The sequence below is a fragment of the Euphorbia lathyris genome, chromosome 4 (genome assembly GCF_963576675.1).
Source record: "Euphorbia lathyris chromosome 4, ddEupLath1.1, whole genome shotgun sequence".
NCBI lineage: Eukaryota > Viridiplantae > Streptophyta > Magnoliopsida > Malpighiales > Euphorbiaceae > Euphorbia > Euphorbia lathyris.
The window spans coordinates 92,096,153-92,119,456 of NC_088913.1; the positions used below are offsets into that span (position 1 = coordinate 92,096,153).

General features: G+C 35.8%; 1 protein-coding gene across 1 annotated transcript; it reads right to left on the minus strand.

The window, feature by feature from the left end:
* Positions 1 to 2,001: 2,001 nt before the first annotated feature.
* On the minus strand, positions 2,002 to 20,560 carry LOC136226171 (potassium transporter 2). Its single transcript, XM_066014503.1, has 10 exons — positions 20,378 to 20,560; positions 17,428 to 17,532; positions 16,255 to 16,489; positions 15,067 to 15,312; positions 14,906 to 14,959; positions 9,364 to 9,624; positions 7,227 to 7,279; positions 5,894 to 6,011; positions 3,927 to 4,181; positions 2,002 to 3,228 (listed from the first exon to the last, which is right to left on the minus strand). Exons 2-10 carry the CDS (start codon positions 17,464 to 17,466, stop codon positions 2,120 to 2,122), a joined length of 2,370 nt encoding a protein of 789 aa, XP_065870575.1. The 5' UTR covers positions 17,467 to 17,532; positions 20,378 to 20,560; the 3' UTR covers positions 2,002 to 2,119.
* Between the last annotated feature and the right edge of the window lie 2,744 nt (positions 20,561 to 23,304).

The window sequence follows — 23,304 nt, forward strand, 5'->3', positions numbered from 1 at the left end:
TCCAACCTAATAAACTTTATGAATTCATTACTGCTATTTTCCCGCTTGATTACTATAATTTTCGACGACTTTGACAAAGAAGGAGATCGATTTGGCGATTCTAATGCTGAAAATCGCAAAATGGGAGATGAGATGATCAAGTTGGAAGAATTTACTGGAAATTGATTTCCGTAATTTCTTTTTACTTTTTACTCTATATTTATCATAGTCAATAAATTGTTATTTTTTTATTTCTCCAAGTCAATAGACCGAATCGTCCTAACGATATTTGCGGTCCAAACTCGACAGAAAAGTTAAATAAGGGTTAAATCCATAACAGAATCAATGAGCTAGGGCTTAATATGAAAAAAATAATTGATCAGTGACTTAATCCTTAAAACAAGTAAAGTTCAAGAACTTAATTATGTTTTTTTTCCTATTTTATTACCTTTTTCTTTTCTTTTTTTAATAATTAAAAATAGGTCAACACGGATCTCGGTTGGACTGTTGGATCTCGAGTTGATCCTAATTCTTACTGAATTATTAAAGATTTAATAGACCCATCATGACCCACAGTAGAGATCCGTTCAGTTTCTAGTCGGACCAACCAGTCTCGTCCGGATGCGACAACATTGGTAGAGGAAGTTTTGGTGTAAAATTAGAGATTTGAACCACTTTGAAAGAATATAGATTAAGCTCAAACTGCTAATTTGGTATATATATATATATAGTCTAGCTACGACATGACTATCATATTATACGCAAAATTTGGGAAACTTTTGTGAAACTTACCTCAAATTTCAGTGAACATCGTTACAATTTTTACCCCACATAAATAAATAAAATATAAGAAAAAAATGGTATAAGGTACCAAAATGGACTTGTAGTTTTTGAGAAAATATCAGTTTAGGTCTCGATACCGAAACGTGACGGAGTAATATGAATGACGTTCCGTTATCGAAACCTAAATTGTTACTTTTTTTAAATATTAAACCCATATTGGTGCTATTTTGTACGTGGAACCTAAATTGATACTTCCTCAAAAACCATAGACCTATTTGGGTAAATTACACTCATGGCCACTGAACTTTACCCATTTTAACATTGTGGCCACTGAAATTCTTAACTGTATGACCATTAATATCGGTGGCCACTCATGTTTAATCAAGTCCTCAAAATAACCGTCAACGACCTCAAAATGAAAATATTCAAGAATTAAAGTTGTTCATAACGACATTCACAATGAAACCACATTTTTTATTTTCCAAAATCACATTTTTTTGGAGCTCTCCCTCTAAAAATTCACTATCTCTCTCCTAACCAAACAACACCTAAACAACCTCAAAACGATAATTTTTAAGAATTAAAGTTCCTTAGAATATCATTAACTCTTCGATTGTTTTATTTTCAGACCGTTAGCGGTCGTTTTGAGGCGTTGAGTGGCCACCAATGTTAAAAAGTGTAAAGTTTAATGGTCATACTGTCAGGGGCGGATGTAGGGGGAGTCAAAAGGGGCATTTGCCCCCCCTCCCTCAAATCCTGGATTCGCCACTGCATACTGTTAAGAATTAAAATCCAGTGGCTACAATGTTAAATAGGTAAAATTCAGTGGCCATGGGTATAATTTACCCGGCCTATTTTGGTACCTTATTCTTAAAAAAAAAAAATTAAATCATTATCCTCTGCTTAATATACGAGGATACATAAGCTTAATTTTAAATTTCATAGAACCCTACAGGTTTCATTTAATTTGTCGATCAAACTGGTAAATTACACCCATGGCCATATCATTAAGAATTGAAGTTCAGTGGCCACAATGTTAAAATAGGGAAAGTTCAGTGGCCATGGGTGTAATTTACCCCAACTTTAACTCTACTCACGAGTTGACTCGCCTGACTCAGTGAGTCATCTTGCAAAATAATGCTTGTCTTGTATTTCTGCTGCAAGTATCATTCTTGAAAATAACAATTTTTTTTTTTTGAATTTTAATCTCAGTATGCATATATGAAAGGGAAATACAACTTCTCTACAATAAACAAGTTAAATTTCGATTAGTTTCGTTAATTTACGCGAATATTTCCCTCGTACTACTTTCCGATTTCACAGAACAAGCAAAACTAAGTTACTTACAAGAGATTCTTCAGACAACATAAACCATTCCGACCTCTAGAAGTGAAACAGGTGGTACCTTCAACGCGACATCTGGTCCCCGACAGTTCTTTCGGAGGAAATTATACCCGAAATTAATAGCTAATCTCTTCGGAAAAGACGACCCTTGTTTTGCTTGAACATGAGAGTGTCCTAGTATAAATGCAGTACCAGCTTGTTGAGCTGCAAATAGATCTTCTAACTCTTCTTTCAAATCGGATTGCTGCTGCGTTTCGGAGTCGTCATCGACAGCGAACCTCACTCTTTTCTCTGCTGCACTGATCGGTTCCATTTCGATCACATCGGCCATACTTTCAACCGTTGAAAATCCACCGGATACACTTGCTGGCTGTACACTCTCCTCGATCTCAAACGCTGGAATGCCCGAAAGCGACATGGTTCCTATAACTGCTAACCTACATTCGCTCGTTGATTCGTTAGATCGAGATGCGTAGTCCTCCATCGAGCAGTTGCTCCCTTGCTTTCGATGCCAATCGTATTTCATGAAGTCTGCCAGTCTAGCTACGAGTTCTGTTTCGAAAGAGTCAACGTCCTGGTGGACATCACGGTATCCATAACGGACAATGCATCTATAAGACCGATGAGATGAAGGTCCGACACGTCCGACAAGATACCTCTCGGCAGGGGGCACATAAGGGACAGGCACAGATTTTACGCACACGAAAACAAGGATTCGGTGAAAGGCAGGGAGGTTGGTGACAAAGCGGGAGAAATTAGCAGGAATGCCTGAGGTGAGATCGGTGAAAACCAAGCCAATGCCGGGGACACGAGCAATTCCTAAACTCGGACCGAGTGCTAAAAGCCAGTCTAGTGATACCTTGTTATGAAGGTCGAATTCGTATTTTTTGATTGTGCCGTAATGCCAAACGAACATAACGGTCATGAGGAAGAGGGCTAAGAGGATCGGAAGCCACGCGCCTTCCGTGAACTTGGTGAGAGAAGCCGAGAAGTAAAGCAATTCAACTGATCCGAAGAAAAGCAGAAACGCAAGTGCAAGAATCGGGGGCTTGTTCCAACAAAGGATGATAACTAACGACATAAGACATGTTGTCACTAGCATCACTGTCATCACTGCTAATCCTGCAACATCCGTACAACCGAATCAGACAATATGTCGCCAAATCCTCGACGGATTGCTGATGCGATGTTCTTTTCACCATTTACATCGCCACAAATTCTCGACTGCCAGCGACTTGTGTTGATGATGCATCAGCAATCCTAAAGTTCGGGGACTATCAATCGGGGCTTTTAAACCTCGAAACGTTGTAAGTTAAAGTATTGCAAATATGCAACATTCGTAGAACCGAATCAGACGCCAAATCCTCAACGGATTGCTGAAGTAGTATCCTTTTCACCATTTACATCGCCACAAATTCTCGACTGCCACCGACTTGTGTTGATGATGCGGCTGAATGTAAATGGTGAATAGGACATCACATCAGCAATCCTAAAGTTCGGGGACTATCAATCGGTGCTTTTAAACCGCGAAACATGGTAAGTTAAAGTGTTGCAAATATGCAACATTCGTAGAACCGAATCAGACGCTAAATCCTCGAACAATTGCTGATGTGGTGTTCTTTTCACCATTTACATCGCCACAAACACCGACCACCCAACAAATTCTCGACTGCCAGCGACTTGTGTTGACGATGCGGCTGAATGTAAATGGTGAATAGGACATCACATCAGCAATCCTAAAGTTCGGGGACTATCGAGCGGTGCTTTTAAACCTTAAAACATTGCAAATATGCAGCTGGAGTATAGAATATGTGACTTACCGGATGCGTTTCCCATGTGTTTCGTGTCTCTAAAACCAATAGTCACAGCAATACAGAGGATCATGAGAATCCAATTGACCTCAGGGATATATATCTGTCCGTGTATCTCATCGGAGGTGTGAACAACCTTCACTTTCGGGAAGCAGCTAAGCGACTGGCTCTGGTTTATGATAGAGAATGTCCCGCTGATGATTGCTTGACTTCCGACCACAGAAGCAAGAATGGCTATAATCAGCACCGGTATCCTCAATTTTTCTGCACGGAAAATTTCAAGTCAATCATGATCGAAGACCAGCGTACAAGTATAAATTGTCTTAAGAAAAGTAAAGATACTTTCATGGTTGTCTTAAAATGGTCACACAACTTTAATCCGCCTCAATAAAATCATTTATCTTTGAATTTTGTCTCCATAAAATCCCTCTGACGACTTCAAGAGCAAAAAAACATCAAAAAAGTGACGTGGCTGCCACATAAGCAGTAATCAAGTTTCACCTTTAATTGAAACAACACCTGCCACATAGATGACACGTGTTTGTCACCTAGTTGACCGAAACGACGCATGTCAGTTATGTGGCAGCCACGTGTCGTTTTGGTCAGCTGTCTGGCTTGAATTTTTTCAATAAAATCACTCCGACGACTTTAAGAGCAAAAATACATCGTAAAAGTGACGTGTTTGCCACATCAAGAGCAGTCAACTTTCCCAATTGATCAAACGACAAGTGTCAGTTAAATGGTAGCCATGTATCATTTTGATCAGCTGGGTGGTTTGAGTTTTGTTTCAATAAAATGACACGTGGTTGCCACTGTTGAAAGTTGACTAGTGCCAACGTGGAAGTCACGTCATATTTCCGGTGTCCTTTTGCTCTCAAAGTCGCCCGAGTGACTTTATTGACACAAAATTCAATGTTGAATAATTTTATTGAGACAAATTAAAGTTAATTTACCATTGTGAGATAACCATAAAAGTTCAGTGAACCAATGGTGCATTTAACTCAAAAAGTAATCGTATCCTATCACCTATCAAATGTAGTAAGGCTCCGTTCATTTTTACTAAAAAAAAAAACTGAAATAATAATATAATCCTTTAAAAATAGCAATAATTAAAATAAAAAGCTTATAAAAATAAGGCTTAATACATCATTTGCCCCCTCAACTTGTCCAAAAAGCTTGATTGGCCCCTGAACTTTCAAAGTGTCCTGATAGCCCCTCAACTTGCATAAAATGTTCACTTAGCCCCCTAAACTTGTGCAAAATGTAGTTAATTAATCACTCAGTTGCAAAAAAAAAGTAAATTAAATACGGAAGTTGTATTGCACGAGTCTTAGAAAAAGTACCAAAATCGGGTAATATGGTTCTAATATTAGAGAAGGAGACAAGTTGTATAGTTAAAGCAAGCAATAACTTCATTTTTAATCTATTTTTGAATTATGTAATGAAATTCTAAGATGCGTGGAATACATTTTCCGTATTTAACTTACTTTTTTTGCGACCGAGTGATCAATTGATTACATTTTACGCAAGTTTGGGGGGCTAACTGAATATTTTATGCAAGTTGAGGGGGCTATCGGGAAACTTTAAAAGTTCGGGGGGCAATCAAGCTTCTTGGATAAGTTCAGGGGCAAATGATGTATTAAGCCTAAAAATAATAATAATAAATAACTATAAAAAATGATTATAATTATAATAAGTAATGATAAATTATTGAACTGAACTGAATGCTATTGAACTGAAGTAACAAAGAACGGGGTCTAAGTAGTGTTCACATGGACCCTTTGCTAATTCGTTGTTAGATCTACGCTTATTAAAATTTTATGGTGGAAATTCAAAGCATCCTGAAACTTAGATTTAACAAGTCTAGATCTACCGGTGAATAACCAAATTCAGAGTCCATATGAACACTACTGAAACTAACTGTACAAACAATGAATATTGCGACCTATTTCGGAAACGGATGATTTAAAAGTTACCTGGAACCGAGATATAAAAGCCGATATGATTATTGTTGTCGTGATGCTGAGATAGATAGGCAGCTTGCCCCATGTATGCCAATATAAGTGCTGGATAAACCAGAAAGGTGAAAGCAATCTGAAGTAATAAAGAAGACACATAAGTATACTATGAATTTTTCTACAACATAAAAATACAATCTAAAAAAGCGACTGCCTCCCTATACTTTGAAAACGTCATATTTATCCGCTGAACTTGCTTAAATTAATCTATTAAATCTCTCAGCTTACTCGGGTGGCCTATTTTTCCTCCTGAAACTTGCTTATAATAATCCTATGAAGCACCAATACTTTTAAGAGGTTGACATACATGTATCGGACACTCCGGAGATATAGATACGCCGGGGATACGCGGAAATATGTACGAGATATGGAAAAACAAGTATCCTTTTTTTCTTTAATTATGGGGATACGCAGGGATGAGGGCGAGCCTTGGCGCAACGGTAAAACGTTGTTGTGGTGGGACCCCTCCCCGGACCCTCGCTTCGGGGATACAGGTAAGAGTTAAATAGGTAAAATTTAGAGTTTTTTTTTTTTTTAAATAAGCTAACAAAAATAGGGGTTAATATATAAAAAATTTAATATAAATAATTAACTAAACCAGCCGGCATCCACCCTTTCATTTTCCGATTAGTCTCTCTAGGTGTTTTATGGTCCCTAAGCGATTTTTAACCGCCTAGGCTCCGCCTAGGCCACCTCAATGCTGCCTAGACCACCTAAACGACAATGAATAAAAGCATTTTTTATTATGAATTTATTTCTTTCTTGATTATCACTTTTGAGTTGTTTCAATGACATTGTTGTTGAAATGTTGATGTTTGCTAATTTTTAATAATATATATTACAAATATATGTATTTTTCTATATTAATAATTCTATATTATTATTTTTAGATAGTATAATGATTATTTTAATTGAATTTATATAACAATTTGTTGATTAACAAATAAAAAATACAAATCTGATTAATCTTCAAGGGCTATGTCCGTCCGCCTAGCGCCTAGCGTTTCTTACGACCTTGGATATATATATTTGGCGTTCTCCTGCTGTACCCATATGGGTACACATATCGGTGCTTCATAGCAATAATATATTGCCCCTGAACTTACATCAACTTGTCCAAAATCTCTCCTGTTCTACCACGTAGATTTTAGGGGGTCAATATGTCAATTTCAGCAAGTTCAGAGGACAAATAGGATGTTTTTAAAGCGTACGGGGCAATTGACTTTTCTGGACAAGTAAATCGAGCTAGAGATCTATCAGGCCAAAATACAAACTTTAATTTCTAATATACCTGAATTGCAGCATAAGAGAAATGGCCAAGATCAGCAAACATTGCCTCTGAACCTGCATAGGAAATTATTCGTATTATTTTCATCACTTCTTAACTAAATCAGCCTTCTGTACTTTTAAAATGTCCTATTTACTCTCTGAACTTGTTTAATGTCTACACTTTAAGCAAGTTTAGAGAGTCAATAAATCACTTTAAAAAAGTTCAGAGGGCTAATAGGTACCTTTCAGAAAGCCAGTTGACTTTTTTAGACAAGTACGGAAGGCAAAAGATGTATTGATGTATTAAGACAAAAACTAAATTAGATACAAACTTAGAGGTCTCTTTCCTATAAAAACAACCATTAACACTTGTTGAAGTTAATTCTATACTCATGAAGCTTAAATTTGGTGTTGGAAGCTCCGGGATAAGTTTCGGGCCAACAATTTTAGTAATGAGTACAACGGTTCTATTGTTCTGATGGAGAGAACAACCTATGATTAGCTTTTCGGGAAATTTCCATACGAACAACTTCAACTTAATCTTTCAATTTCTTATTTTATTTTACTACGTTCAACCCATGTATTCCTATGGAAAAATCTTGGGTTTGTAAGGTTTCATCTTCGATAATAAAGACTTCTCCTCACGTAAATTTTGTGTTACTTTTATTTTCTTTTCAATTGTTCAATCATTTCACATAAGGCGGTCCTAATCTCCTAACAATACTAAAAGAAAGAAAAGGAAAAGATCTAAACCATCCGGAGCGTCCTACAGTTGTCCCCCGAACTTAAGAGACAATTCATTAACCACCCCAACTCCCTGAAAGTTACATAAAGTGCCGCTTATTTTTCCTCAATCGGAGAAGATTTTTATAAAAGGAAGAGTCACATTATATGAGAAGTCAACCGAAAGGCAAGCGGTCCTCATGGGTCAACATCTTCTTCGATGAAGGAACAATAAGGGCATGTTATGTCACTTTCGGTGTGTCAGCGAGATTATAATAAAACTATTGTTGGATCTTAACTGTTAGCTTTAGCTTTTAGTTCAAATGGTTCCATGACATGGTATAAGAGCCTCTTGAACCAAATGGTCGAGGGTTTGGATCCGCAACCTCGTTAATTGGTGGAATTAAAAACACATGGTGTGTGATGGGCCTGTGTTGTGCACGCTTCAACCCCAAGGAGCATTCACATGAGGGATATGTCATAGAAATTATAATAAAAGGGATAAGGTGCAAAAATATCCCGCAGCGTTTGTAACCAGGAGCAATTTTACCTCTAATATTGGCAACAACGATCAATTTTACCCCTAATCTTGGTAGCAAATTTTACCCCTAATCTTACACCATATGTTTGTTATTTGTTACTAATGGGTGATAAAATGACGCACATGTGAAGTATAGATGACAAGATTAATGACTCTTAGTGAATTATTTCACAAATTGACCCAACTTGTCAACGTTTAGAGATAAAATTGCTCTTGGCTGCCAACATTAGGGATAAAATTGCACTATTTTAGACGTTATGGGTAAAATTGCTCCTGAATGTAAACGTCAAGGGTATTTTTGCACCTTATCCCATAATAAAACTATTCTTGGACCTTAAATGTTAGCTTGAATTTTTAGTTCAAATGGTTCCATGATACAGGAAGATGACAAAGTGACCAAAATGGACAACTTTAGAAAACTCCTTATCGTTTACGTCAAAGGAAAACATACAGCAATCTATCATTTCACGAGTTAAATGCACCATTGATCACTGAACTTACATGGTTATCTCAAATTGGTCACTCAACTTTGAGTTTTGTCTCAATTAGGCCACTCTCACGATTTCAGTGATTGAAAAACATCGGAATGATAACGTAGCTGACATGTCAGCATGAGTCAACTCAGATCTCCGACCGAAACGACATATGACATCCACGTGTCGGTTATTTTTATAAAAAAAAAACAAATTTTGTTTTTTCTCACAAAAATAACCGACGTGTGACGTATACGTGGATGTCATGTGTCGTTTCGGTCAGAGATTTGAGTTGACTCATGCAGACGTGTCACGTATGTCATCATTCCGATGCTTTTTAATCACTGAAATCGCCAAAATGACCTAATTGAGATAAAACTCAAAAGTTGAGTGATTTTATTATGACAAATTGAAGTATATACCTGTTATGCACAACAATATTCCACCCAAAGACATCCATCCTCCTTTCCTGGTTTTCTTCAAGAACTTGAACATGTAATATGGAGAAAGAGCTTGATACACCTTTGGATTCCAATGGATAATGTTGTACAAGCCAAGACCACTTATGCACAGTAGCCATGTCAACACAATTGGTGCAAAGAAAAACCCGACCCGGTGCGTGCCGTAATGTTGAAGGGCAAAAAGACACACTAAGATGAAGCAAGTGATTGGAATCACAGCATCTGCAATAACACGAAAACACGATTTAAAGAGACAACACAAAAACCATTTTTCTATATATAATGGTTAAATGCAGAGTTGGTCACTGATGGTTGTCTCATATAAACCTACGAAGCACCGACCCGGGTGCGGGTGCGGGTGCGGCAAACAGTATTTAAAAAAAAAAAAAACACGGATGCGGCAGGACACGGCAAAATTTATATATATTACATAAATCACACATTACTTATAAACCATAAAAACACATTCATAATAAGATAGCTCATTAATTCATCAAAACAACATCTAATAAAAGGGCAGCCCGGTCGCACTACGCGTCCCCGCTGAGTGAGGGTCCGGGGAGGGGTCCCACCACAAGGGTGTACTGGGGCAAGCCTTCCCCTGCCAATTTATTTGGCAAGAGGCCGCTCCTAAGACTTGAACCCGTGACCTCTTGGTCACACGACAACATTGCAGGAAAATCAAATAAGCCTTGTAAGTTTAGAATCGCGCAAGTGAGAATTAGATGTATTTTAGCTTTTTTGTTAAATTTTGTAATTGAACCATGTTTTAAAAAAAAATTAAAAAACCCTAAACTTTTACATTTTTTCACTATTAGCCGTGTCCCGCCACGTCACTGCCGAGTCCAGCGAGTCCGACGTCGGGGAAGAGTCTGTGCTTCATAAATATAAACAAAGGCCTAACTCACCCCAAAACAAAGGGTGAGGATTGCTTCACATATTTAAAGAGTCATATAGCTTCTTCATTTAGCAATGTGAGATGTCGTGAAGTTAATATCAGCGGGAGCCCTAATATTAGCAATGTAAGATGTTCAACATCCCCCCTCACGCCCAATTCATTTGGTGCGTGACGCTAATATCAGCGGGAGCCCTAATATTGAACCATTCCTCTAATACCATGTAAACAAAGACCTAACTCACCCCAAAAGGTGAGGATTGCTTCACATATTTAAAGAGTCGTATAGCTTCCTCATTTAGCAATGTGGGATGTTTAACATCCCCCATGATCACTTAACTTCATTTTGCCTCAATAAAATCATTCAACTTCGAATTTCGTCTCAATAAAGTCACTCTAGTGACCTCAAGAGCAAAGACACTGGAAATATGACGTGGCATCCACTCTAGGAGTAGTCAACTTTCACCATTTACCGAAACGATATCTGACTACCAACTAGCTGACCGAAACGACATGTGTCGTTTTGGTCAGCTATAGGTGGCAGTCACGAGTTGTTTCGCTCAATAGTGAAAGTTGATTAGTGCTGACGTAGCAGCCATATCATTTTTCCGGTGTCTTTTTTGCTCTTAGACAATCAACACGATTTACAGAGACAATACCAAAAAAATCATTTTTTTAAGACTTATGTCATATATAACCATATAGTATGAGATAACACGATTTTGACACGAAACACGAAATTCCCAGTTTAGCCTGAATTAAGGTTTAGGTATCAACTCAAGTCCTGAAGTTGCCAATATTTGACAAATTAGCCCAAATATATTCAGTTTCAATAGAATTTTTTTGTCAAATTTGGGCTAATTTGTCAATTTTTGCCAACTTTAAAGCCGGATTGAAATTAAGGGTCAATTTGGCCCCTAAAATTGGCAGATAAGTTAATTTTAACCCAAATCAAAGTTTAAATATCAACTCAGTCATGAAGGCAATAAGTCCAATTTGACAAATGTTTAGGTATTGAAATTGATTGTAGTTGGACTAATTTGTCAAATATTGCCAACTTCAGAGCTGAGTTGATCCGTAAACTTCGATTTGGACTAAAGTGTATGTTTGTTTCCATTTTTCGGAACTACTTTTTTCCTTTTAATTCTAAACGAAAGATAGAAAAATGTTTGGTAAAATTCTGAAACAGCTGCTTTTAGTAGAAAAAACAACTAATATCTACAACCCATCAGCAACAACAAGCATCTAACACGGACAGCAACTCCAGGGACCCTTTTGACCCTTAATCTATGAAGCACCGACTCGGGTGCGGACACAAGTGTGGGTACAGCAAACCGTAATTTTAAAAAATATGAGATACGGGTACCGCGGGACACGAAAAAATTCTATATAATTAATTATATATGTATTACATATAAAAGTATATAAAAAACACAAATAGCATTTAAAAGTAATAAAAGTACACAAATTACAGTCCAACTATTTCCCAGTATATAGACGGTAAATGTGTCATTTTTCACTCCAATTATTTCCCCGCATAATTGAATTTGTTTAAGAAATACTATTTTAAAGGCTAACTTTAGGAAATTTATAAGTGTAAATGTGTCATTTTTAAAGCATATAAAGGGTAAATATGTCATTTTCACAAGTTAACTTCAACGGCCTCTGGTTTATGATAAGAGATAGGTGGAGGAAGCCCTAATTGGTGGTGGAGGAAGATAATTTCTTATCCTATTTGTAGGGATGTAAATGGGGCGGGGATTCCCTGTCCCCATTGGTGACCCGCCCCGACAGGAACGGGGAATCCCCGATAAGAATCCTCATGGGACAGGGATGGGGATAGTTTTGTTCCCCGTGGTTGGGATGGGGCAGGGATGGGGAAAGGTATCCCCGCCCCGTGAAATCCCCGATGAAGGATCCCCGACTATTCCCTGTGATAATTGATTTTTGGCCTAATACACAAATAACCCCTGAATTTGTCCAAATATTGCAACTGCCCCCCTCAACTTTCAATTGTAACAACTTATCCCTTAAACTTGTCCAATTGTAAAACATAACCCCAAATTGAGAATTTTTTTACCCCGTATTTGAAGCAACCGTAAAAAAGTTTTCCCGGATTCGTATCACGCCAAAGATCTGATTATCATACTCCACGAGCGTTGTAGATTTTGTATTTCACATGTTTCTTCAATTGCAGTCCATGTCAGCAATTTGGGGTTGTGTTTTACAATTGGACAAGTTTAAGGGGTAAGTTGTTACAATTAGACAAGTTTAAAGGGTAAGTTGTTACAATTGAAAGTTGGAGGGGGCAGTTGCAACATTTGGACAAGTTCAGAGGGTTATTTGTGTATTAGGCCTTGATTTTTTTTTATGATTTAAGTACATTTTAATTAAGTGATTGGTTGTTTTCAATTTTTAGTTTTTTTTTTTTGTTTTGTTTGGAAAATTTGAGAATAATTATGATGCTTAGTATTATTAGCTACTGATTCTCAAAAGTTTTAGATATTACCGTTTTTTTTTAATATAAACGGTGATTCCACACCGGGAAAAGGGAAAAAGCTCTTGTAACATCTACTGTTAGTCAACTCAAAACAGTAAATTATACATAATCCACTCCATTAATTTGGTCTTCTTGAGTAGAAGTTTAGAACTTTGATTTATTTACTGTGTGTTTTCAAATAGTAGTAGAAGCAATAATTGAAGCATTGAATTTCTATGAAAGTTTGGTAGAATGTAGAAAAAGAGAGTCAAGGGAAGAAGAAGAAGAGACCATTCAGGACCACAGTATGGGCAGGCAGTAGTAGTAGGAATGGATGAGAATGACATCTGTGGACCCCACCCTCCATTTTTTAAAAACAAGCCAATCAATTTCATTTTTTGAATGATTCACATCACTTTGTCAACATTTGGCCACACCTAAGATTAAGCTTTTATTGCCTATATTAAATCCATGGCCTCATTTAATCATTTTCAGGGTAAATTACATCCAAGGCCACTCAACTTCATCCATTTTAATATTGTGGCCGTTGAACTTTAACTAACTCTTCAAATTAACTGTTAACAGATCTCAAAATGAAAATATTCAAGAATTAAAGTTGTTCATAAAATGACAATTTTTGTTTTCCAAAATCATTTTTTTTACAACTTCTCTTTTTAAAAATTCACTCTTTTTCTTCTAACCAAACAACATCTAAGTAATCTCAAAATGAAAATTTTCAAGAATTAAAATTCCTTAGGATATCATTAACTCTTCAAATTTTTTATTTTGAGGCGTTGAGTGACCACCGGTATTAAAAAGTATAAAGTTCAGTATGGTCACTGTTAAGAATTAAAGTTCAGTGACCATAATGTTGAAAAGAACAAAGTTCAGTGGCCATGGGTGTAATTTACCCATCATTTTCGCTGTGGTGAATATTGCATATGGACTTTAAACTATAACATAAACCTGCTCAACTTTACATTTTTTTCTAATATTATGCATCAAATTAACTATTAACGATCTCAAAATGAAAAATTCTAAAACTTGATGATATTCTAAGCAAAATTCTTCAATTTTTTTGTTTTGAAGTCATTTATGTATTTGTTTGGTTAAGAGAGAGAAAATGAAATTTTAGAAAGAGAATGCTCCAGAAACGGTAATTTTGGAAAATAAAAAAATGGTTTCATGGTAGACGTGGTTATAAACAACTTTAATTCTTGGACATTTCCATTTTAAGGTCGTTAACAGTCATTTTGAGACGTTAATTGAACTTTAGTAGCAATAATGTTAAATAGCGTAAAGTCGACTGACTTTTATGTTACATTTTAAAATTTAATGGTCATACCATAAAAACGACTAAAGTTCAGTAGCCATGGATGTAATTTACCCAATTTTTATTTGGGGTACCACCTCATCATCTTCCCATAAGCTTTCAATGTTTTAATAATGGCAAACAAAACAACCTGACGCCCAATCCTTCTAATTGACCCCCTAATCTTTTATTTTTTTATCATTCAAACCCCTGATGACCAGAAAGTCGGTTTTGAATATAAAATTCGGCTAATATATTTTATTCATTTCATCCCATTCCATATTTGCATTTTTAACCGTTCGAAAGAAGTTTTTATGTTTGATTTATCTATAAAGAAACTGTGATTACTTTGAACCGTAAAGAATATAATTTCAGATGCAGATGGATTGAGTAACGCTCTTTTAACTGAATTCAAAATCCTAGAAGAATTGAGTCTTATTACGCCTCTTTCGACGGCCTACTTCATACTCGATCCTTCCTTCGACTAAACTAGGAAATCGAGTAGATTCGACGAAAGCATATTAGTGAAAGGATACGATAGCCGATAGCCGCCTGACTTCTTCTTTCTTCGTATTCGATCACAGGCTTGTTATTCAGAATGTTATATTCACAACTAACTAATTTGGCAAACGAGAATTTAATGTGACCAAAAATAAATGATTAGGGGTCTGACGTGTTGAAATAAAACCAAAATCAAAATGATTAGAGACCTCGGGATGCTTCTGATAGGGACCTCGGGATGCTTTTTGCGGCTTTAGTAATCAATATACGAGTAAAACAACGAAAAATAAGGTAAAGTTCAAGTAAAGAACATTACACTGATGATGTTCCTTGGACATTGAGAGCTCCAGGCCGGAAACTGCTGAGAAAACTATTCGTAACAATAAAAACAAACTGATAAATATTAGAAGTCGTGTAATAAAAAACGGAGGGAATTCGCAAAGAACATCGATCAGCAAACTTGGAACGAGATCATACCTGAAATAGCCGGAGTGAGCACTCCATCACCGATAACCATACAGGTTCCGAGAAGAACCAAGATCAGCAAAGCAGTATGCAAGCCTTTATGCTGCTCAAGGTACGTTTTAACCCGGGAACTGTTCTTCTTCTCCGGTGGATACTCCATTTTGTACGTGGAGAGCGCTTCATCTGCAACTTGTCTATTAGGCAGCAAGCTAACTCTCGTATGCCGGCATATCGAAGAGTATAATGCAAAAGTACCACCTGCAAAAATCAACAGCAAAACAAGATTTTTAATTCGATGTTCGAGTTATACACTACACGCTATGTTGCACGTGAAATGCCACTTTCGTTTTCGTTTTCGTTTCCGTTCCAGTGCCCGTTTCCGTGCAACATAGAGTACAGATATGGAGCATAGTATTGTTTGAGGCAATTAGTTATGTTGCACGTGAAATGCCTTCGTGAGCTGCTCGATAAAAGCTCGGCTCGATTTTTTTAATGAGCCGCTCGTGAGCACGATTTTCAAGCTCGGTTTGTAAACGAGCCGAGCTTGAGCAGACCAAAACTCGACTCGAAAGCTCACGAACAAGCTCGATTAGAGGCTCGTGAACAAGTTCATGAACAGGCTCGATAAAAGCTCGTGAGCTAACTCAATTATAACATTTATATATTTAAAAAAATAAAGTTTAGTAATGTTATACAATTAATATTATTTGATGTACCGAATTTGATATTATTTTGTTTGTGAACACCATAAACGAGCTCGTTCGTGAGCAAAACAAGCGAGTTGCTTGTGATCAAAGCTCACGAGCACAAGAAATGAGCTTTTCATAAAAAAATAAACGAGCTGCTCGTGAGCTTTGCTCGCGAGCACAACGAATGACCTGCTCACGAACAAATAAAATGAGCTGTTCGTGAGCAGGCTCGTGAGCTCAATAATCGAGCTTTGCTCGTGAACAATCGAGCTGCTAAACGAGCCGAGATCGAACAACAAATTGAGCTCGAAACCGAGCTCGAAGCTCGGCTCGGCTCGTTTACAGCCCCAAGTACAGAGATGGAGCATAGCATTGTTTGAGGCAATTAGTTATGTTGCACGTGAAATGCCACTTCAGTAGCGTTTCGTTTTTGTTTCCGTTCCAGTGTACGTTTCTGTGCAACATAGAGTTACAGATATGGAACATAGCATTGTTTGAGACAATTAGTTACCTTCTCCGTTATCATCCGCTCTGAGGACAATAAAGACATACTTGAACAACGGGACTAAAGTAAGCGTCCAGAAAACGAATGACAGAACACCGAAAATCTCTTCATTTGTTTGTGAATGGTGAATATCTTCGGCAAATGTGCTCTTGTAAACGTAGAGAGGCGATGTGCTGAGATCGCCATACACCACACCGAGACTCTGATAAGCCAGAAGTAACAATGTCTTCCATGATTCCTTCTGCAAAATGCAACAATTTTCTAGAATTTAGTGGCGGAGCCAGAACAAAACACTCGTGTGTCAATGGACGAAAATGTGTTGAAAATTAACGATATTTTTGGGGACTAAGCATCAGAGACGGACAATTCGTTCGCGGCTTCCGTCACTAATGCAAAATCCGTTCAAATTCTAAATAGATTGAAATTATCAACTGAAATTTTACATTTAACGACCCTCCGACCCTCTTTGACCCCTTGTAAATCCGCAATTAAGAAACTTTGAATTTTATCAAAATGAAGTCACCTCATCAGTAATAGTCAACTTTCAGTGCTTACCGAAACGACACGTGGCTTTTTAACGGTGTCTTTTTGTTCTTGAAATCGCCGGAGTGACTTTAATGAGACAAAATTCAAAATTGAATAATTTTATTGAAACAAATTGAAATTGAAAATTACAGATATTTTTTAGGGGAGTAGGCATCAGAGACCGACAATTCCTTCGCGTCCTCCGTCACAAATGCAAAGTCCGTTCAAATTCTAAATAGACTGAAATTACGACTGACATTTTACATTGAACGACCCTCCGACCCTCCTTGACCCCTTGTAAATCCGCATTTAGGAAACTTTGAATTTTGTCAAAATGAAGTCACCCAAAGACACCGGAAAAGTACCGTGACTGACTGCCCCATCAGCAGTAATCAACTCTCACCGCTTACAGAAACACGACAAGTGCCTTTTTACCGCATATCTCAGGTGTCTTTTTAAACTTGAAGTCGCCAGAGTAACTTTATTCAGACAAAATTCAAAATTGAATGATTTTATTGAGACAAATTGAAATTGAGTGACCATTTTAAGACAGCCATGAAAGTCGGCAATGGTGAACTTAACCCCGGAAACTCCTACATACAAATTAAAAGCGCAGATCCAAGAAATTGAGCTCAGAAAACAAAATGCACAAACCTTTGAACTATCCCAGCACTTTCCGTCCCCAAGATTCATCGTTCTTATACTTCAATAATCTTTGAAACGAATCTCTACAAGTTCTTCAAAAGCTCAGCTGTTGATCTGCACTGAATCAAAAAACTCAGACTGAATATACCACAAGAATGAAATGAAATCTGAAAGAATATCTTCATAATCAGAGAAAATAACAAAAATTGAAAGTCATTTTCTCTCACTTTCGAATAAATTCACATGCCATCCATACATATCTCCATATCAACATCTCACCAAACTTTCAGAGAATAAAAATTTCTGAAACTTTGATAAAAACAGAGAAAAACTCTTTAAAGTCAATCGAAAAGAGGGGAATTCTTTGTATATAAGGCTCAATTAAGTTATACAAAACAAAAAATTAATAATTGAACAAGGGCCCCCAAATTTAATTTCTTGCTGCAAAGTGGGGTTCCTCCTGTAATTTGTTATGAAAAAGATAAAAATCAAACCTTTACCCTTTTTTTCATTCTGGTTTTGTATTTTCACTGTTTGATATTCTTCAATCAATCAATCAATCAAGAGGGGTAATCTAATCTAACACGACATGCTGAACATGAACATGAAGAACCAGAGAAAAAAGACAAAAAGGGCATAGAAAAACAGAAATAAAGGGTTTTTTTTTTACTACTGGTTCAAGCTTTGTTTTACACAGTGAAATGGAAGAAGATTGAACGGCAAAATCACGTGATAAAACGACAGTTACGTTCACACAACATAACCCTTCAAGCCCACGAAATTAAAGCTGGTTTTCAGGACCATTTTAGCCTGTCCCCACTTTCTCTCTCTATCTCTAACTACTTTACCAATCCATTGATGAACTTTGAGATTCTTACCAACCAAAGAAACAGATTTGAAAACTGATATCAGGTGAAAAATGCTCTTTAAATTGACATTAAAAAAATTGGGGGTTTTGGGGGTTTTTGAAAGTAGTAATAAACAATTCAATTGCTTAATTGAATTGTATTAAGCACTTAAATCCCTCACTTAACCTACCAAATTTAACCTCCTGAACCAGATTTTGCTTAATGAATTGAATCTCAAGTTTTGTCCATTGATGAACTTTGAAATGCTTACCAACCAAAGAGGCACATTTAAAAATAGATATCAGGTGAAATGCTCTTTAAATTGACATTAAAGAAAATTGGGGGTTTTGAAAGTAGTAATAAACAATTCAATTGCTTAATTGAATTGTATTAAAACACTTAAATCACTCACTTAACCTACCAAATTTGGCCTTCTGAACCAGACTTTGCTTAATGATTAGATTAGAAGCAGACCCATGTGAGTGAGATACATTAGGATTGAATTGAATCTGAAAGTTTGTCCATTGATGAACTTTGAGATGCTTACCAACCAAAGAAACACATTTGAAAACTGATATCAGGTGAAATGCTCTTTAAATTGAAAAAATTGGGGGTTTTGTAACCAAAATTGGGGGTTTTTAAACTAGTAAAAAACAACTCAAGTGCTTAATGGAGTCCTAATAAGCACTTACATCACTCAAAAACCTACCAAATTTGGCCACCAGAACCAGATTTTGCATAATCATTAGATTAGAAGCAGACCCATGTGAATGAGATACATTAGGATTGAATTGAATCTCTCAATTGCAGCTTTCACCAGCCTTCCAAAACCCTCTTTTGTCCATTGATGAACTTCAAGATTCTTACCAACCAAAGAGACACATTTGAAAACTGAAAAATTGGGGGTTTTGAAAGTAGTAAAAAACAATTCAATTGCTTAATTGAGTCCTAATAAGCACTTAAATCACTCACTTAACCTACCAAATTTGGCCACCAGAACCAGATTTTGCATAATGATTATATTAGAAGCAGACCCATGTGAATGAGATACATTAGGATTGAATTGAATCTCTCAATTGCAGCTTTCACCAGCCTTCCAAAACCCTCTTTTGTCCATTGATGAACTTCAAGATTCTTACCAACCAAAGAGACACATTTGAAAAATTGGGGGTTTTGTAACCAAAGTTGGGGGTTTTGAAACTTGTAAAAGAAATTCAATTGCTTAATTGAATTGTATTACAGACTTAAATCACTCAATAACCTACCAAATTTGGCCTCCTGAACCAGATTTTGCATAATGATTACATTAGAAGCAGACCCATGTGAATGAGATACATTAGGATTCAATTGAATCTCTCAATTGCAGCTTTCACCAGTCTTCCAAACCCCTCTTTTGTCCATTGATGAACTTCAAGATTCTTACCAACCAAAGAGACACATTTGAAAACTGAAAAATTGAGGGTTTTGAAAGTAGTAAAAAACAATTCAATTGCTTAATTGAGTCCTAATAAGCACTTAAATCACTCACTTAACCTACCAAATTTGGCCACCAGAACCAGATTTTGCATAATGATTATATTAGAAGCAGACCCATGTGAATGAGATACATTAGGATTGAATTGAATCTCTCAATTGCAGCTTTCACCAGCCTTCCAAAACCCTCTTTTCTCCATTGATGAACTTTAAGATTCTTACCAACCAAAGAGACACATTTGAAAAATTGGGGGTTTTTAAACTAGTAAAAAACAACTCAATTGCTTAATTGAGTCCTAATAAGCACTTAAATCCCTCACTAACCTACCAAATTTGGCCACCAGAACCAGATTTTGCATAATGATTACATTAGAAGCAGACCCATGTGAGTGAGATACATTAGGATTGAATTGAATTGAATTTGAATCTCTCAATTGTAGCTATCACCAGCCTTTCAAAACCCTCTTTTGGAGCAACAACTTTATCTGTTTTCTTATACCCACTTGGGCTTCCCATTCTATTCTAATCAGAAGAAAGATAGATAGTGACTTATCTTTACTTTATACCTATTTCTAGCATTTCTTATCTGCCACTTTGATTTCAATTCAAGCTTATCCATAGTAAAAAAAAAAGGTTACCTGAATTCTCCACCCCATTTTGGATTTGTTGAATGTAACGGTAATATTCTTTTCTGGGATCTGTAATTGAGCTCTGAAGTAGCTAATGAAGTGTAAAAATGGAAACTCATGCTTAATAAGTTGATACAGTGAATTTGGTCCTCACATAAGGCAGATTTAAAAGAGGGAAAAAAGAGAAGATAATAAGACAGCTAAGGATGGAGATTTTGGATTGATTTGAAGAGTTAATTGAACTGACAAAAAGCTGTAAAAGTTTAGAAGCCAACCGACAATGGCGAATGTTGCTCAGACTGAACTGAACTTTTATGGGTTAAATGTAACATTGGTCACTTAACTTTCAAAATTGTCTCAAAAATGGTCACGTAATTTCCATTTATCTTAGTAAAATCATTCAATTTTAAATTATATTTCAATAAAATTACTTCGACGACTTCAAGAACAAAAAAAATACTGAAAAAATGACATATCTCTAGTCAACTTTTACCATTGACCGAAACGACATGTGGCTGCTGTCATGTATTTTTTCGATCAGCTAGGTGGTAGTCATATGTCATTTCGATCAGTGATGAAAGTTGACTATTGATGATGTGGAAACCATGCAATGTTCAAAACCAGTTTAAATTACGCCTAAACGTTCGAAGTCGAGAATTTGTCCCGATTTTCTCCAATTAGTCTGTTTTTGCGTTTTTTTTCCTCGGGCGATTTTTAACCGTGTAAGCGATGCTGAACAAAAACGTTTTTTATTATTATTTTATTTTATTATAATTATTCATGAATTGTATTTTGAACATTATCGTATGATTATTCATGAATTGTGTTTAATGTTAAGGATATTCTTTAATAACTTTTGGTAAATTATATTACTTATGAACATTATATTTTATTTGTTTCAATGATATTGTTGTTGAAAATTTGATGTTTACGTTTTTAAAGATATATGTTACAAATATATATGTTTTTAGATAGTATAATATAAATTTTAATTGAATTTTTATAATAATTTGGTTGATTTATTAATACAAAATCGATAAATTTCAATTAATCTCCGACTAATCTCCGATTAATTTTCAAGAACCTTGTCTGCCATGTCATATTTTTTTTGTCTTTTTATTTTTGAAGTCGCCAAAATGATTTTAGAAAGACAAAATTTAAAATTGACTGACTATTTTGAAATAATTATAAAAATTCAGTAACCAACGATGTATTTAACCGATTTTTTTTTTTTTATGGAATTTAACATGAAGTTTTATATTAAAAGAAAGAAAGTGGACATGGAAAGATGAGTAATGGAAGAAAGTAATAAATAAAGAAATGGCATTGGAGTATGTGGAGTTGGTTTTAGTTTTAGATATGTCAAGTTGCATTATAGTGTAATAGAAATTGAAATTATTCTTCTCCAAACATATTATTATTGCAAAGGAATGTTTTCCTAGTAGACAATTTTGTTTAGGAATGGTGTGAGATTCCGTTGATATGTTCACATCATTTGTTGTCATGCCTAGAATCAAGAGCCACATATCAATTAGGGTTTGCAAATTTGCAAGGTTTTAAAAGATGCTAGGCGCTGGTCGGGCGGAGAGGACCCTTACTTATTAATCGGTGATTAATCGGATTTGTATTTTTTATATTTATTTATTTATTATTAAATAAAGTCTTATAAAAATATCATTAATATATGAATTATACTATGTAAAAATAATAATATAAAATATTTAGGATAGAAAAACATGCATATTTTAATATTATTTATATTAATGTCCTTAAAAAAATAACAAATAGATCAATAAAATAATATTTATAACAAAATGTATCAAAATAAAATAAAATTAATATTCTTAAAAATAAATTTAATAGTTTAAGGTTTTTTTTTTTTTTTGTTATTTAATATTTTTTTAAATTAAAAAAGTTGACATAAAATTTAAGGACCAATTTTTTCAAAAAGGCCGCCTGAGAGCCGCCTAGACCCGCCTGAGACCGCCTAGGCAGCCAAAAATCGGTCAACCGATTTATACCGCCCGATTAAAAATCCCCGCCTTGGCCGATTTTTAGAACACTGCAAATTTGCAATTTAGGTAGGGTTAGACACCAAAAATAGCATTTTAAGAGAATTAATAATTCCGGTGGGAGCCTCGTCGTCCCTCGGGTACTAGGTCGCTGGAGCAGCGGGTACTGCGAGTGCTGGAACTCAGCGATGGCTGGTGCTGCATGTTGGTCGTATTAAATGCAACATTGATGCTGTGATTTTTGTGCATAAGAGTTGGTTGGGGTCGGAGCGGTGTTAAAAGACTCTGGCAGCAGATTTAGAGGATGTAGAAGTGGGATGGCATCGGGTTTAATCCCAACGAGACTGGCCGAGACATTAGTACTACGGGTTGGAATACTAATTCTTAAGTTTCATATATAAATACTAATTCTTTCAAATTCATCAGAGCACGATGCAATGACACATAACAATATCTACATAATCGAAATTCTAATTTACATCTCAACTCCGACTCCAACCTTGATTCCAACCCCGACTTAAAACCCCCTTCTCGGTTTTTACGAAATTGCTTGTTTAGTCGCCTTTATTATTCTAATAGCTATTGGATTAAAATTCTCTAAAAAATTCTAGTTTTCTAGAAAAAAATAAAGAAAAGAATAAGAGAGATTTTAGAAGATCGATTGATCGATTTTACCATAAACGGTCTAAGTCAATTGAAAAGTAAAAAAAAAAGTACGAAAAAAAATCTCAAAAATCCCCCCAGCAATTTAATAATGTTAAGGGGATTTGCTTTGATTCTGCTAATGGCACAAATCACATTGTTTGTTTTGAGACAAAAAAAAAAAATCATAGATACTGATTTGCGAAAACGTGAAACCACAAGTTTTTTTTTTAAATTAACTCTAAAAAAATATACATATATATGTTTTATTTTCGTGTTATT

Coding starts and splice junctions, on each gene's coding strand:
- LOC136226171 (XM_066014503.1), bottom strand. CDS start 17,466: ATGAATCTTGGGGACGGAAAGTGCTGGGATAGTTCAAAG. Junction 16,490..17,427: donor AGTGCTGGGATAGTTCAAAG/GTTTGTGCATTT, acceptor TGCATTTTGCAG/AAGGAATCATGGAAGACATT. Junction 7,280..9,363: donor AATATTGTTGTGCATAACAG/GTATATACTTCA, acceptor TTTCCTATGCAG/GTTCAGAGGCAATGTTTGCT.